At 38.7% G+C, this 16,278-nt stretch overlaps 1 protein-coding gene across 3 annotated transcripts in view; it reads left to right on the forward strand.

The window, feature by feature from the left end:
- thsd7bb (thrombospondin, type I, domain containing 7Bb) overlaps positions 1 to 16,278 on the forward strand; it is a 190,388-nt gene that overhangs the window by 120,027 nt on the left and 54,083 nt on the right. For all 3 annotated transcript variants that reach the window (XM_087273923.1, XM_087273925.1, XM_087273924.1), the window contains 2 exons: positions 448 to 603; positions 3,638 to 3,838. In XM_087273923.1, the coding sequence (XP_087130049.1) occupies positions 448 to 603; positions 3,638 to 3,838 (357 nt within the window). The remainder of the gene's footprint in view (positions 1 to 447; positions 604 to 3,637; positions 3,839 to 16,278) is intronic.

The following is a 16,278-nucleotide window of genomic DNA, read 5'->3' on the forward strand; positions in this document are numbered from 1 at the left end:
TCGGTTGATCCTGGAAAGAGTCAAATATTGTCGTCTATGAAGTCTGATCAAAGTCAGTTATGAGATTCAATTTCATCAAGAGCGATACTTAAAAACACCTTCTGATTTTGGATCTCCCAGTACAACAAGCAAATGTGATTAACTCAAACAAGAGCATTAACAGCATAAACACTGGAGAGAAAAAAATATATATTTTCTAGATTGCTGTCATTTTTTTTAAATCCTTCATAAAGGTTGAGACTCAGGGCAGAACACTAAGGGGAAGATTTACTTTCTTTTGCATTTCTGTTTTTTGATTTAAATGGTAATCTCTGGCCACACAGCGAGAAAGGCGGAATTGAATTACATTTATTTTTTGGTTGGTCTCCAAATAAATGCCTTTCATACAGTTTTGAAACTAAACTGACTTTTTATGGAAGTGTCTCTCTCTGTGTTTTACATTATTAGCCAGTCGGCCTGTTGGGAAGAACTTGTGCACAGGGCCTTTGCCGCCATTGGCTGAGTTTTGCTTCATTCCCTGTCAGAAACATTGTCCCCTCACGCCTTGGTCGCCCTGGGGGCCCTGTCTCCATGACAACTGTTTGGAGCCTCAGGGGAGAAGAGGTGAGAGACGAAAACACCCCATAAAACTAGATTGCACACATCCAAATCTGAATCACACACACTCAGATTCACACCCTGCGTCCTTGGTTTCTCCTCTCTGTACTGTAAAAAGTGTGCAAATCTCAGAGGTGCACATATTTTTTTGACTATAACTCACTATAGCAAGTTTTATTGATGTTTTCTGTTAATTCTCTCTGCTTCTGTAATAAACATTCATACATTGGAGATGAAGCTTGGAGCACAATTTATGAGCACTTCATTTGTTATGAATAATAGGGAATATTAGTTGTGGATCTGTCATGCCAGCAGAACAGTGTTTTACAAAATAGGCACTTGAACATAAACTACTTTATTTTGTTGAAATTGCAATTGGACACAATGAAAAAAACAGCAACGATTTAACACAAAGAAAGATTACAACTCTTTTCTTTGAAGGTTACAGCTAATCAAAAATGAATTGGAAGTGTGGGAGCCCTTGCTTTGAATGACTTCAGCACATCACAGATTTCAGACGGTGAACACAATGGACAATTAAGTGTTCATTTTTGTACTTTTAGTACAGACTTGTTGAAGTTCATACTTGTGACAACACTACTTGTGAACAATCCATTATAAACCAGTGTTAATATCATTGATGAATATTGTTCACCGAAAGTAGATTAAAAAGAAAAACGAGTTTTAAATGACAAAAAATATGCTGACATTATAATTAACGAATGAATAGAAATGTTAATAGTGGAAAATTTGTTAAAAGATCCAGCCATTTGAATTTTTAACATTTGAACTGTAGCCTATACTGATCTACCTGGCAAGACATTTGCTGCAATCCTGATTGAATATCCAAAGCTGTCAATATTTGAAAGAAGAAAAGCCATATGAATATGCACTCACCGGCCACTTTATTAGGTACACCTGTCAAACTGCTCGTTAATGCAAATTTTTAATCAGCCAATCACATGGCAGCAACTCTATGCATTTAGGCACGTAGACATGATCAAGACGATCTGCTGCAGTTCAAACCGAGCATCAGAGTGAGTAAGAAAGGATTGCTAATGCCAGAGGTCAGAAGAGAATGGCCAGACTGGTTCGAGCTGATAGAAAGGCAACAGTAACTCAAAAAAACACTTGTTACAACCGAGGTATGCCGAAGAGCATCTCTAAATGCACAACAAGTCCAACCTTGAGGCAGAGGGGCTACAGCAGCAGAAGACCACACCAGGTGCCACTCCTGTCAGCTCAGGCTCAACAAAATTGGACAATTTGATTGGAGAAACGTTGCCTGGTCTGATGAGTCTTGATTTCTGCTGCAACATTCGGATGGTAGGGTCAGAATTTGGTGTCCATAACATGAAAGGATGGATTCATCCTGTCTTATATCAACGGTTCAGGCTGGTAGTGGTGGTGTTATGGTGTGGGGGATATTTTCTTGGCACACTTTTGGCTTATTAGTACCAACTGAGCATTGTGTCAGTACTGCAGCCTACCTGAGTATTGTTGCTGACCATGTCCATTCCTTTATGACCACAGTGTACCCATCTTCTGATGGCTACTTCCAGCAGGATAATGCACCATGTCATAAAGCACGAATCACCTCAGACTGGTTTCTTCAACATGACAATGAGTTCACTGAGATCTGGTGACTGTGGAGGCCTTTTGAGTACAATCCAATAGTGCACCTTTGGGATGTGGGGAATGGTAGATTCGCATCATGGATGTGCATGAAGCTATCATGTCAATATGGACTAAAATCTCTAAGGAATATTTCCAGTACCTTGTTGAATCTATGCCACGAAGGATTTTTTAAAAAAAAGTTCTGAGGGCAAAAAGGGGTCCAACCAGGTACCATTAAGGTGTACCCAATAAAGCGGCCGATGAGTGTGAATCTCAAAGCTTAGTTGAAATACACTTCTGAGATGATGCAAAAGAAACGTTGTTCATCTGAATGCCGTCAGTTATGTTTACCGATTTGATTGTTAGCAATATGGCCATGACCCATGGTATCAATCAACTAATTTAATTGTCTTTTCTAAATTAAAGCTTACTTCAAATAAGTGTTAGGACACAGGATAAGAAAGCTTAGTATCTAATTTATTTTTTATTTTTTTTAAATGTCATGTTTATTTCTATAGCACTTTTACTATGTAGATTGTCAAAGCAGCTTAACACGGAAGTTCAGTTTAGTTCAGTTCAGTGTGGTTCAATTTTCACTGCTGAAAGTCCAAATGGCTGCAAATCCATTGACGCGCAGCTCCAAAAGTCCCAAACCAAGCAAGCCAGTGGCGAGGAACAAACTTCACCAATTGACGAAAGTAAAAGAAAAGAAAATAAGCTGAGTTTGGCACGACCATTTCACCTCTGGTCAAATGTCTTGTGTGGAGCTGCAGTCTAGGCCCTGGAGGCTGGAGAATACTTGACGTAGACTCGGAGACTCGTCTGTCACAGAATCTTATGCTTTCCACTCCTCCAAGACTACCAAAGCATCTGCTCATTTAAAGCCATTTTAAACCTAATATACACACATATTATAAATATCTAACATATTTTCGGCCTATAAAACAATGAAAATACAATTTCAAGGTGTAAACACAAATAAAACGAACAACAGAAAACAACAACAACATGAGTGTTTACAATGTTTTTTATTAAGAAGCAATTTCCTAAATATTTTAAATCCAGAAGATGAAATTAAGGGAAAAGAGCTCAAAATGATCCAGTTATTCCCTACAATTAAATCTAGCAGATGCTAAAGTTGTCTTAATTGATGTTTAGCACACATAAATAGGTTTAATTTTGGTTTCAACCCCTTCAAAAATTGCTCTCTTGTTTTTATTAGAATAACTTCAAGCAGTGACCTAGAAATTTAGTCAATTGTAGGTTGTTCTCTAATTTTAATCTCTGCTGTACTATATTTGGATAAGATATTTGGCTCTAACGCAGCTTGTTTTGCCAGAATGTGGGAGCAGTATCTTCTTAAGCATTGGCATTTAGCTTGCTTCGCTTTGAGTCATCGCTTATGGATGTTTTGCATTCGCAGGTTTCAAGATTAGAAGTCGTTCTGTAATTACGGAGTCTTGGGTCGAGTCTGACAGTTGCCCTCACGTCAGCGAAGCAATGACCTGCGATGACCCCGTCTGCTTCCTGTGGCGAGTGGCATCACTGGGGCCTTGTGTTCCTCTAAACGGATCATGTGGCCCAGGATTACAGGAGCAGACTCTGGAGTGTGTGTCTGCCTCAGGTATGCAGATCTTCCCTTTTAAATGCATCACATTAAATACATTTATGATGAACCAAATTTTCTATATTTAATTAATCTTGTTCTGTTCATCAAAGTATAATGAAAACAACATAGGCTCATTCTGGAAAGTAGCCCTATATATGTTTCTGGAAGTAGTGAATTTTGTAGCAAGAAGTACGTATATCTGCATTTCGTCTTTAAAGTGAACGCTATGGGGCGGTATGACGCCGTTCCTTTTCACGCTTAACAGCTGACTACTTACCTCTATATAGATGGCTTTCCTGCTCTTACAAGTTTGTCCAGTGGCTCACCACATACATTGGTAGACTTGAGACGCAGAGAGGAGTTGAATGTGACAATGAGGTTTGAGTCTGGCGAAGAACGAAAAACTAAAGCCAAAAAAATAAAATACACAAATAAACAATTGGTGATAATGTGGTAAAATCTGAAAATGCGGTTAAAATCAGGGGGCTTTTCTTTTTCTGGATTGCTTTTTTAAAACACTGTTGGTTGGGTTTAGAGAAGTGGGTGAGAGGGTCAATCAGTGCTTTTGAAAACACTATTGGTTGGGTTTAGGGAAGGAGGTGGGTGGGTCAGTCGATCACTCTTTCAGTCAGTCAGTAAGTCAGTCGAGAAGAGCAGGTGCAAATGGCACTCACGAAATAAATTTGCGATCTGAAAAAGCGTACACAGCTGCCTCTGGTGGATTCGTGAAAAAAAATTGCAAAAAATTTACACCCTGGGATGTATTTGGCACTCTTAAGAAATGTATATAGTAGGGCTGCACGATATTGGAAAAAAATTGACATTGCAATAATTTTTTTCCCTGCGATATATATATATATATATATATATATATATATATATATATATATATATATATATATATATATATATATATATATATATATTTATGTACTTAATAATAAAATATAAATAATATTTTTTTTTTTGCTTTGCTTTGCACCTCCTGCGATGTGACTATCGCGGATGCGCACATCGCGATTTCGATGCTGCAACGATGTACCATGCAGCCCTAATATATAGGGCTTTGTTTTCTGAATGAACCTGGGATGCATGGAAAAGTTCATACTATTCACAAAGCAGCACTACTCTTGTCGGCTTTTTATTGTAATAAGGATTATTAATGTTTCTTAAGGGTGACGCAGTGGTACAGTAGATAGTGCTGTCGCTTCACAGCAAGAAAGTCGCTGGTTCGAGCTTCGGCTGGGACAGGTGGCATTTCTGTGTGGAGTTTGCATGTTCTCCATGCGTTCGCGTGTGTTTCCTCTGGGTGATCCAGTTTCCCCCACAGTCCAAAGACATGCGGTACAGGTAAATTGGGTAGGCTAAATTGTCTGTAGTGTATGGGTGTGAATGGAAGGGCATCCGCTATGTAAAAACTTGCTGGATAAGTTGGTAGTTCATTCCGCTGTGGCGACCCCAGATTAATAAAGGCACTTTGCCAAAAAGAAATTGAATTAATGAATGAATGCTTCTTAAGCAGCAAAGCGATTTATTATAAAAAGACTATGTTATAGTGAAGGCTGGAGTTAATATATTAATTATTAAAATATTAAAATACATTTTATTTAAAGGCACCTTTCTGGCAACTCGAGGACACCGTACAATAAAAACAAGAGCATTAAAACAACATGAAGAATAAATTTAAAAGTATACACAACTATAATGCAGATACAATTTAAGCATTAAAAGTCAACCTATATAGGTGAGTTTTGAGTCTAGTCGATAGCTCCTTTCACACTGTAAAAAACAGTACTGGCAACCACTCATCCGGCCAGCGGAGGGAGCCCTCACCGGAATTCTGAATGCCAGTTCTTCGTTGGTTACTTCCTGTTTGGTGGCCATATTAACCTGGCTACACCAAACACTTAAGCTGCGTCCCAAATGGCACACTATACACTATGCACTCATGCACTATGTACTTATGCACTTACACACTCAACAGGAAAGTATATGTATGTAGTGTTGTCCCAAATGGCACACTAATGTTTTTTTACTAAGCGGAAATTCAAACCGTTTCCCTGATGACGTTTGACGGTTGCCAAATCATTGAAATAAATGACCAAACTATCAAATAAAACCTGCCGTGAGTATTGCCGCATTCACCATCGGGAGGCGCTATAATCACTCTCGTAGGAGAATTTTGCTTTCACCATCCAAAATAAATAAAGTTATTCAACATGTGCGTCCGATAGCTCCGCCCCTTCCGCTACGTAAGCAAACCTGCGGTTGTTGAGTGCGTGAAGTGTCCATCATTCCACACTTCATTTTAGCGGCTGAATGAGTGCATCATCCGGGTAATTGAAGTGCTCTTATTATTTTTAGAGTTTTTAGTGTGAACGCACTACTTACACTATTTATACTACAAAATGGCGTAGAATAGTGCATAAGTATGCGATTTGGGACGCAGCTTTAGTGCGAAGTATTGCCAGTATCTGCTGCCTTACTCAAGCGGTTTCTCACTGTTTGATCTGCCTTTTGTTATGACCAATTGAGCCTGTTATTTTTGACTACTGATTTTGGAAGACTGTTTTTGCCTTGTTTGCCTTGGTGGACACTCTGTTTGTTCCATTGAATCTGCATGCCTTTTGACTACGATTTAGCCTGGTGTTTTGGACTTGTTTACTAATAACTATTAAACTTCTTACATTTTATCCCATCTGTCTCCATGTTGTCACCACCGCCATTGTCACACACACATACAGACCTTTTCTGGCAATTTTTCGCAAAGGTCTGTATGTGTGATCAGGACCTTTTTGAAAAACCGGTAATATTCGCTCTGGCAATTTTCCGGAAAGAGAAGTTATAACATTACCGGTAATTTGCCGGAATGCTGCACTGTGTGAATGCAGAAGGAAAATTACCGGAAAGAGCGCGAACATTCAGATGCATTCACATGCGCTCGGTTTATGAAAATAAATACCGTTAAATATTTTTCCAGACAAATTTAGCTGCTAGATGTTAGTCAGATAACATTTCTATGTTTCTTCTTAATGCCAACTGTGTAACAAATTATCTATAAAATGCTTATAATAAACCACAGTTTGTTTACCTTCAAGCACTGCTTCAGTTGCTTGACCTGTGCACACAAAGGAGTCGGTGAGTGCAAGCACACACACACCTATTATGGACATCTCGACATCTGAAAGTGTTTCTTCATACAGTATGTTTTCATTTAAGTTGTTCACCAAACTTATCTATCCACATAATTTGTAATGTATTTAAATGTGTAATAATTTAGCTTGCGTTTCTGCATTTGGATGTCTCACAAAACAGCTGCATGAATGCTAAAACTTTAAATAAAAGTGAAACCATCAAGAAAAGACCAATCCCTTCTATGTTTAAAAATACAAGTGCATTCATTTCTGGTATGATGTCAGAATTTACCAGTATTTTGTAATAGATGTGTAAATGATATGTTTTTAAAAAATTGTGTGAACACCTTTATTATGAATTTACTGGTAAAGTCGTTCCGGAAATTTTCTAGATATTTACCGGCATCACTGTGTGAAAAGGGCTATAGTTTCTGATAGCAGGTGATAGTGAGTTCCAGAGCTGGGGAGCAGAGCAACTGAAAACTCTACTACCCATAGACAATGATGCTTAAATTTAATCTTTGCAGTGCAGTAATATTGATTTATGATTGGCAGTTCATTGCACTGTGGCAACCCCTGATAAGCAGGCAATAAAAGTAAAATGAATGAATCAAGGAATTTATGATCTTTTAAAAAAATTAATAATACTTAACAATATTTTACAGATTTTTTTTATTTTAAACATATTTACCAAATGCTGTTTAAACAACACATTTCTAAATATTATAGTTTTGAAAGCTAATTTTTAAAAACGAATTTCAGTCCTCCTTGTCATACTGACAGTACTTAATATTTCACTAGATTATTTACAAGATACCAGTATTCAGCTTAAAGTGCTATTTACAGGCTCAACTAGGTTAATTAGGTTAACTAGGCAACTAAACAATATTTAAAACTGCTTTTAAGAAATCCGAATTTCTCTAGAAGAAATTACATAGAAAACATATCCTGTGAAATACTGTCAAAATGTCCTTTCTTTATTAAACGTCAACTGGAAAATATTTGAAAACAAATTTCATAGGAGGGCTGATTAATTTTGCCCTCAACTGTATATTGGGTTCAATAAATGAACCCCATGGTGAGCATATAAGATACCTAATTTATAAAAGTACATTGTAAAAAACATGTGCCTGGCTGTGATTTCAATGGTAAAAAAATTTAAAAATGCTACTGTAAAAATCTTTAACCTGGTTAACAGTATGTTTCCTTAATATATACGGCAGATAACCGTAAATTGACTTTCACATAATTCCATGGCACATCACTTTTTATACTTTTTGTTGACATTACTATGGATCTTTTTAGTTGTTTCCCGATCAGTAATGTACAATAGAGATTTATGTTATATCTAATATTGGTAAACAATGTTTTATTTCATGACTGTTTTCTTATGTGTGTTACCGTACTGGTGTTTAGTAGATACACTGATACACTTTTCTGCTTGTGGGAAAAGTTGTTTGTGATGAGCATTGGTTCATTATGTAACTTTCTCATAACCAACTGCATGTGACTGTGTCAATGTGGCTATCTTAGTAACAAAAGATGTGTAGATGTTGGAAATTCAAAATACAGACATATTACCTCTATAAATTAATAAAATAGGTAGTTTACTGTAAAACTGAGAAATTACTTTTACAGTTTGTACTGTATTTTTAATGGTGAAATACTGGCAACCACAGCATTTTTTACCATAAATTTTACAGATTTATTTTTGACAGTGTAAAAAAAAAGAAAATAGTTATTGTTAATTGAAAACCCACATCCAAAACTTCAAAATAACTCCTTCCAATGTTAACAAATATTTAAAGAATTGCATGATGGAGAGTTAATAATGCATTTTCAAAACTATCCCTTTAATCATCTCTCTCAATGCCGCCGTTCTTCACCTTCATCCCTTTAATTACTTCTGAGCTCCTGTTATCCTCAAGCTCTTTAGCGATTCGTTATTTTTACTCACATAAGCAAATGATCAGCTATCTTTTAATGTCCTCTCATCCTCCCGGCGAGGATGTGGCATATTTCTTATCTGTCTTCTGTGCTTCTCGGTGAGATGAGCTTGAGATCTGAACCGACAGACGGATCCGTGTCACAGTAATGCAGTTTTGACACACAAATGCGCAGAGACACAAGCACCAAATAGCCTGAGGAGTCCTCTGAGGTCCTTTTTTTGTAATGTCACTCATCCACGTCAACTGCCAGTGTGTGTTGTCTATCAGCAAAAAGTACATTGACCTCCACTAAAATTGGCACCCTTGATAAATATAAGCAAAGAAGGCTGTGGAAAAAATCTTTGTTGTTTAAAGGTGACATCGGAGGAACATTTTACACAAGTAGATATGATTCTTTACTGTCTTAAAGGGCACCTATGATGCAAGATCAACTTTTTGAAGCTGTTTGGAAAGAACTGTGTGTAGGTTTAGTGTGTCCACAGTCATATTGGTGTGATATAAACCCAATATATCTCTTTTTTTTAATTTCCTGACATTAAAATAGGATCCAAATCCCAGTGATTTTGAGGCCCATGGCAACATGACATAACAGTGCAATTTTTTCCCTGCCATATCTTTATAATAACATGAATACACATCCACAGTCCAATTTTTGCAAAGAAACTGGGATAAAAAAAAACATGTTATAACTCTCTGTGATCAGCTACTCCTTAATAATTAGTTAATTAATAATTAATTACGTTTAAAACGCTTTTAAAACTCCATGTTTGTAATAAACAGTGTAAAATCAACATGTAATTGTTAACGGCTATAATTACCCAGGCTGCATGGTGTCAGTAAATGTGCATATGTGTTTGTGTGTGTACTGCACACAGTATTTGTGTGTGACTCAAATATACCTGTCAACCCACCAGTTTTTCCCGGAATTCTCCTATATTTTACAGTTCTATCACGCTATTATCCCGTAAAGGTAGTTTCCCGTATTTCTCCCGTATTTTCAGTTTTTCTCTGAAGGGTGGCAAATAAACATTGAAGAGCCGAGCCTCCCTATACGCAACCTATACCACCGAACCATCAGGGGCCGCTCCTTGCTCTAAAATGTGAGTCTGAGTATTTTTCTCAGACTTCTATGTTTATGTTGAGTTATTTAATTTTAAAGACCTTCTTTGCCATAACCTTAAAATGACTGAACCAACAGACAGGAGCCTAATAAAAATGCACATTTTTTAAAGAAAATTTCAAACGGCTTTTAGAGGATTTTTATCAGAACTCTTTACTTTGAAATAAGTATTAAAACGGCGGGATTACCTTTCATTTTCCTTACAGGTGGCGTCTCCCCTTCATATGCAATCCTCAAAACAGTCATATAGCGGTGCATGACTGTCAGCTGACAAGCTAGTGATAAATAGACGTTGTTTCCCAAATGTATTCTGTGCTCGTGATTTGAAGCTAAGCGAAAGTCTGGGTTTTGGGTGCATGTTTGACCAGACACATACACACAATTAGTAATAATAATATCTAAAGATGTCGATCATGGTGTTTTTTTTTTTTCAACAACTCATTCAGTCCTAAATGAGCATAAAAAGTTAGGAGAGCAATCAAATGCTTTCATTATAACGTTAGATGTGTGAATTTTAAAGAGACACCTCTGTTATTTAAAGTAATCACTGGAAAAAAAATCTAAATAAATAAGAGATGCTAATTCTTTTGCTGCTAACGTATTTTTGTCTTTTGTAAATAATAATTATAAAACATCACTGACCGTTTAACTGTTTGTTTACAATGAAACGGCTTGGGGATTTTTTTAAGAGGGGGTCGGGGGAATCCCTTATTATGGTGGGCATATCCCTTATTTTCACATCCCAGTGTTAACAGGTATGGACTCATCATTTTAGAAAGGCTTGAATAGACTCCACCACAAATACATGAAATAAGCTTACTTTGTGGTTTTGACAAGTGATGTTTTTTTTTTTATCTTCATCCGTGTCTGTCTCTGTCACTGACTGCTGTTTATCTGATGTAACAGGAGAAGCAGACACTCAAGTTAGAGTGATGGGTGGGGAGAAGCAGCTCGTTTGGATTTATAGTCACGGGTGTAAAGTAGACTCAGAGGGTTGTGAATCCATTTGCAAGCTTTATTCAATAATCACTAGAAACAGCAATGCAAAAGTGGCAGTGATATAAGAGTGGTCAGGCAGAGCAATGGTCAAGGCAACACAAAGATGTATCGTAATCAGAATATTAGGCAGAGGTTTAGGCAGGCAGCTAAGGATCTTAAACGATGAGACAGGCTAGGTTCGGGGCAGGCAGAAAACACTCACAGTCAAACATACAGGCAGGTCGTAACAGGTAAGCAGTCCGGAAGTGATATAAACGCTCATAATTGCCTGTGGGCAAAACAAGACTTCGCACAGAACTAATGTTGGGAGTCTGTATGTTGGGAGTCTGGAGTCTTTGCAAGTGGGGATTGCGATCAGCTGTTGGATAATCAGCCACTGAACGGGATTATGGGTCTTGAAGTTCAGTGAAGCTTTAGTACTCAGGCGATGACGCCCTCTGCTGGTTATTAGAGGGAAATAGCCAGGACCAAGATGGTGACAACAGGCTACAAACATTCATTCATTTTCTTTTCGGCTTAGTCCCTTTATTAATCTGAGGTCGCCACAGCAGAATGAACTGCCAACTTATCGAGTATATGCTTTATGCAGCGGATGCCCTTCCAGCTGCAACCCATCTCTGGGAAACATCCATACACACTCATTCACACTTATACACTACGGACAATTTAGCCTACCTGTACCGCATGTCTTTGGACTGTGGGGGTAACCGAAGCCCCCTCAGGAAACCCATGGGAATGCAGGGTGAACATGCAAACTCCACACAGAAACGCCAACTGACCCAGCCGAACCTCGAATCAGTGACCTTCTTGCTTAGTTTATCTATTTCTTGGTTTATTTAACAATGCTCAGCTGGTCAGTGTAAACACCATAGCATCAGTCTAGCCTCATGTCGTAAAGCAATCCTGCCAAGGATGCAAGCAAGTGGGCTCCTTCTTGTATATTCCCATATAAAAATGTATTTATTTCACTTTTGCTTCTGTTGATGTTTAGGTTATAAGTAAGAACACATTTGAGTCTTTACATCTGAACACAGAGCAGACTGCATGCCAGGATATATTTGCTGTTAAAATGCAGAGAAATGAAAAGCACCATATTAGCCCACATAAGCTCGTTCTGAAAATGTAGCCCTATATACATTTCTGGAGATCAGGAATTTTGTAGCCAGAGGAACGTATGGCTGCATTTCGTTTTTAAAACAAACACTACGATGCGGTATGACGTCGTTCCTTTTAGCGCTTACCAGCTGACCATTCACCTTCGTGTGGACGGCTTTTCCACCGTTACCAGTTTATCCAGTGGCTCGCTGCGTATGTCTGAGGATTTGTGAGGATCGGTCAGTTGGTTGTTCAGTTGGTCAGTCAGTCAACAGCGGCCTCTGGTGGATTTACACAAGAGCAGGCGCGAATGACACATGCAAGAGAAATTTGAGATCTCAAAAAACATACACTGAGGCCTCTCACGGATTTACAAAAACTGCTAAAAACAGCTCCTGGGACATATGTGGTGCTCTCCATAAATGTATATAGGGGTACGTAATCAAAGTGCTTTCCTATCTTTGCTTTCTTTACAAAGTAAATTTCATAGTTTGCTTGGAGAAGGGTACATACTGTATGAAGATGCAGAGGTATAAAATGGCACAACATTCAAACAGGCATGAATAAACCTAACTAAACACACAAACATCGACACAACCTAATTTATATATATATATATATATATATATATATATATATATATATATATATATATATATATATATATATATATATATATATATATATAACTTCACATTTAAAATAACTAACCAAAGGACTGAAGGTACTTTTATTTGATTTTGAAAGAGGGATAAGGCTTTTTCTTGTAATTCTTTTAAATAAATTGTGGTGAAGTCTGTGATGTGCTGTTGTTTTAAAGCTAACTTCTGCAACTTCAGATTTTTTTTTTTTTTTTTAAATTCCTCCTAGCAGATGACAGACACATGTCCTCTTTCAGGTGATTCATGACACTTACTGTCGACTGGATGTCTAAAATATTGCTCTGATGGTGGAAATGGGCATCTTTTTGGAGTTTTTGCTTTTAACCGTTTCTAGTTTTGTTAAGCTTAACAACCCTTTGCTGCAAATCATGGTTTACCCACTGTGACAAATGACTGAGTGAGTTTTGTCCATGTGTTATTTCATATTTATAGTCCTGTGAAACCGCTAGCCATGGCTGAACAATTTCCTGATCCGAGTCACCCAGGTGTACTAAAAGGATGTAAAATATAAATGGGAATATACTTAAAAAACATTTTGCTTATCAGTATTCTAAAGCTCTGTGATTTCCTGTGGTACTGGAAACATAGATGGAATCACAGAATCCAGACATTAAAATGGGAGGACCACATCAAGTCACAAACACACTTATGACACAAGGAGAATTAACAAGGCAACAGTTTATCCATATATAGCAAGTACAGTAGCATCACACAAACACAGTTTTATCCATTATCTGGTTTTATTTAACCAGTTTACCAGTGTATTTTTACTTTTAAACTTTTAATAAATTAGGGTTGAATTGTATAAATGTCAATATTTAAATGAATTATGAACGTACACTCACCGGCCACTTTATTAGGTACAACTGCTTATTAATACAAATGTCTAATCAGTTTCACATGACAGCAGCTCAATGCATTTAGGCATGTGGAAATGGTCAAGACGATCTGCTGCACTTCAAACTGAGCATCAGAATGGCATAGAAAGATTATTTGAGTGACTTTGAACATGGTTTGGTTGTTGGTGCCAGACATGCTGGTCTGAGTATTTCAGAAACTGCTGATTTACTGAGGTCAGAGGAAATTGGCCAGGCAGGTTCGAGCAGAGAGAAAGGCAACAGCAACACAAATAACCACTTAATACAACCGAGATGTACAGAGCATCATCTCTGAATGCACAACACGTCAAACCTTGAGGTCGATGGGCTATAACAGCAGAAGGCCACACCAGGTGCCTCTCCTGTCAGCTAAGAACAGGAAACTGAGGCTATAATTCGCACAGGCTCACCTAAATTGGACAATAGAAGATTGGAAAAAAGATTTCTGCTGTGATTTTTAGATGGTAGGGTCAGAAATTTGCATCAACAACATGAAAGCATGGATCTATTCTGCCTTGTATCAACGGTTCAGGCTGGTGGTGGTGGTGTAATGGTGTGGGGAATAGCCACAGCCTACCTGAGTATTGTTGCTGACCATGTCCATCACTTTATGACCACAGTGTACCCATCTTCTGATGGCTACTTCCAGCAGGATAACACGCCTTGTACATGTCACAGACTCAATCCCAGTCATTCCCCTCGCTGGCCAGCAGAGGTCATCATCACCGGACTATTATCCATTTACTGATTAGCACTCACACATGCAGCACATCTCCCAATCACCTGGCTCACGCTTATAAGCAGCACTCACACGCAGTCTCATTGCGAGGTCTTGTTTTGCCCCAGCTAACACTACTGAGCGTTTCTCATCCTTGCCTGCTTTCCCGTTGCTTACTTTACCCAGTGGCGTAGTGCAAAATGCGGAGGCCCACCTGCAGGGATCGCTGACGGGGCCCCCTGATGAAGGGGGGTGTACGTCATACGTCATTTTGCATATCACTGACGTCATCACGTTCTACCGTTTCTGTTTAACAGCCTATGGTTAATAAAGGGGTATTTATAATTGCACTACACTTTATATAAGCATGTTTATTTAACTAAATTTATTGCTGTTTGAATACAGTATATCATTATAGATGTGTAACGTTAGTGAATGTGCAGTAATCTCTCATATGAAATAAACTCAGACAAGTTCAGAAACTGTCACTAATATCTGTGATTGTGAACAAGAAAAGAATAAATGGTCCAATTAAATTGTTAAAATAAAGGAGAAGTAGATCGGTTTGACTGTACAAGGGAAATACCTTCACACTGCCTGTGCTAAATCATTTGTCACCGGTACGCAGAGGGGTGATCTGCTCTCGGGCTGCAGGTGGGAGAGGCTGCAGTAAAGGACTGACTGGGCCGCCTGTCAGTGCTGTGAGGTGGGGGAGGGGCCGGCGGCATCACACGCAGCTCGTTGAGAAGAGTAGGGACGGTACAGTATGGACAAATGACAGTCTAAAAAAAACTCCAATAACACACAAAAAAGTCGCTAGATTTGTCGCTAGGGGGGTCTGAAAAGTCGCTAAATCTAGTGACAAAGTCGCTAAGTTGGCAACATTGGCGGCAAGCAATCAGAATGAAGTAGTCCACCGCTTGAGAGGTGTTCAGAGAACACAGACCTGTGAACTTTGGTTCCGACCACAGTTGTTCCCAACAGTTTATTGAAAATCGCGACGACGCGGGGCCCCCTAATCACGCGGGGCCCCCCCGCGGTGCGTGCCCTGCGTGCCCGTACGCTACGCCACTGACCTTACCTTACCTTGCCTTGATTATCGTCCTTGTTCTGACTGCCACCTGCCTTGTACCTCAGCCTGAATACCGACTCTGATCCACGCCGCCTGCCTTGAACTCTAGCCTGCACACCGACCTTGATATTCGGCGCCTGCCTCTGACCCTTGCCTGCATACTCATCCTGTGTTCACCTGAAGCCAGCCCTTCGTCCTAATACTACGGTGTTTGATGTAAATTCGCACACGCATTACATCTGTGTGCTCATTGTTATTAAACTGTGTTTTATAAACATACTGCAAATGGATCCCTCTGTGTCAGCCACTTCGTTACAGTACACGCCTATGTCATAAAGCGCAAATAATCTCAGACTGGTTTCTTGAACATGTTAATGAGTTCACTATACTCAAATATCACAATCACCAGATCTCAATTCACTAGAGCACCTTTGGGATGTGGTGGAATGGGAGATGTGCATCCTAGATGTGAGGCTATCATGTCGATATGGACCAAAATCTCTGAGGAATAATTCCAGTACTTTGTTAAATCTATGCCACGAAGGATTAAGGCAGTTCTGAGAGATAAAGGGGGTCCAAACAACTAGGTGTACCTAAAAAAGTGGCCGGTGAGTGTATACATTCAAGCCCAAAATTATTAATACCCAACACTAGAGAGAGGAAGAGAATATCAAAAGGCTGAACAAAGATTTTTTTTTTCTTCCCCCACCCTTTGCTCATATTTACCAGGGGTGCCAATGTTAGTGTGGCACACTATGTACTCACACAATATATGAGTGGTCTTAATGGGTTTGCATCTATATTAAAACATGTCCGACTGTGGTGAGG

This window comes from Danio rerio, chromosome 11, assembly GCF_052040795.2.
Source record: "Danio rerio strain M-AB ecotype USA chromosome 11, GRCz13ab, whole genome shotgun sequence".
Classification (NCBI taxonomy): Eukaryota; Metazoa; Chordata; class Actinopteri; order Cypriniformes; family Danionidae; genus Danio; species Danio rerio.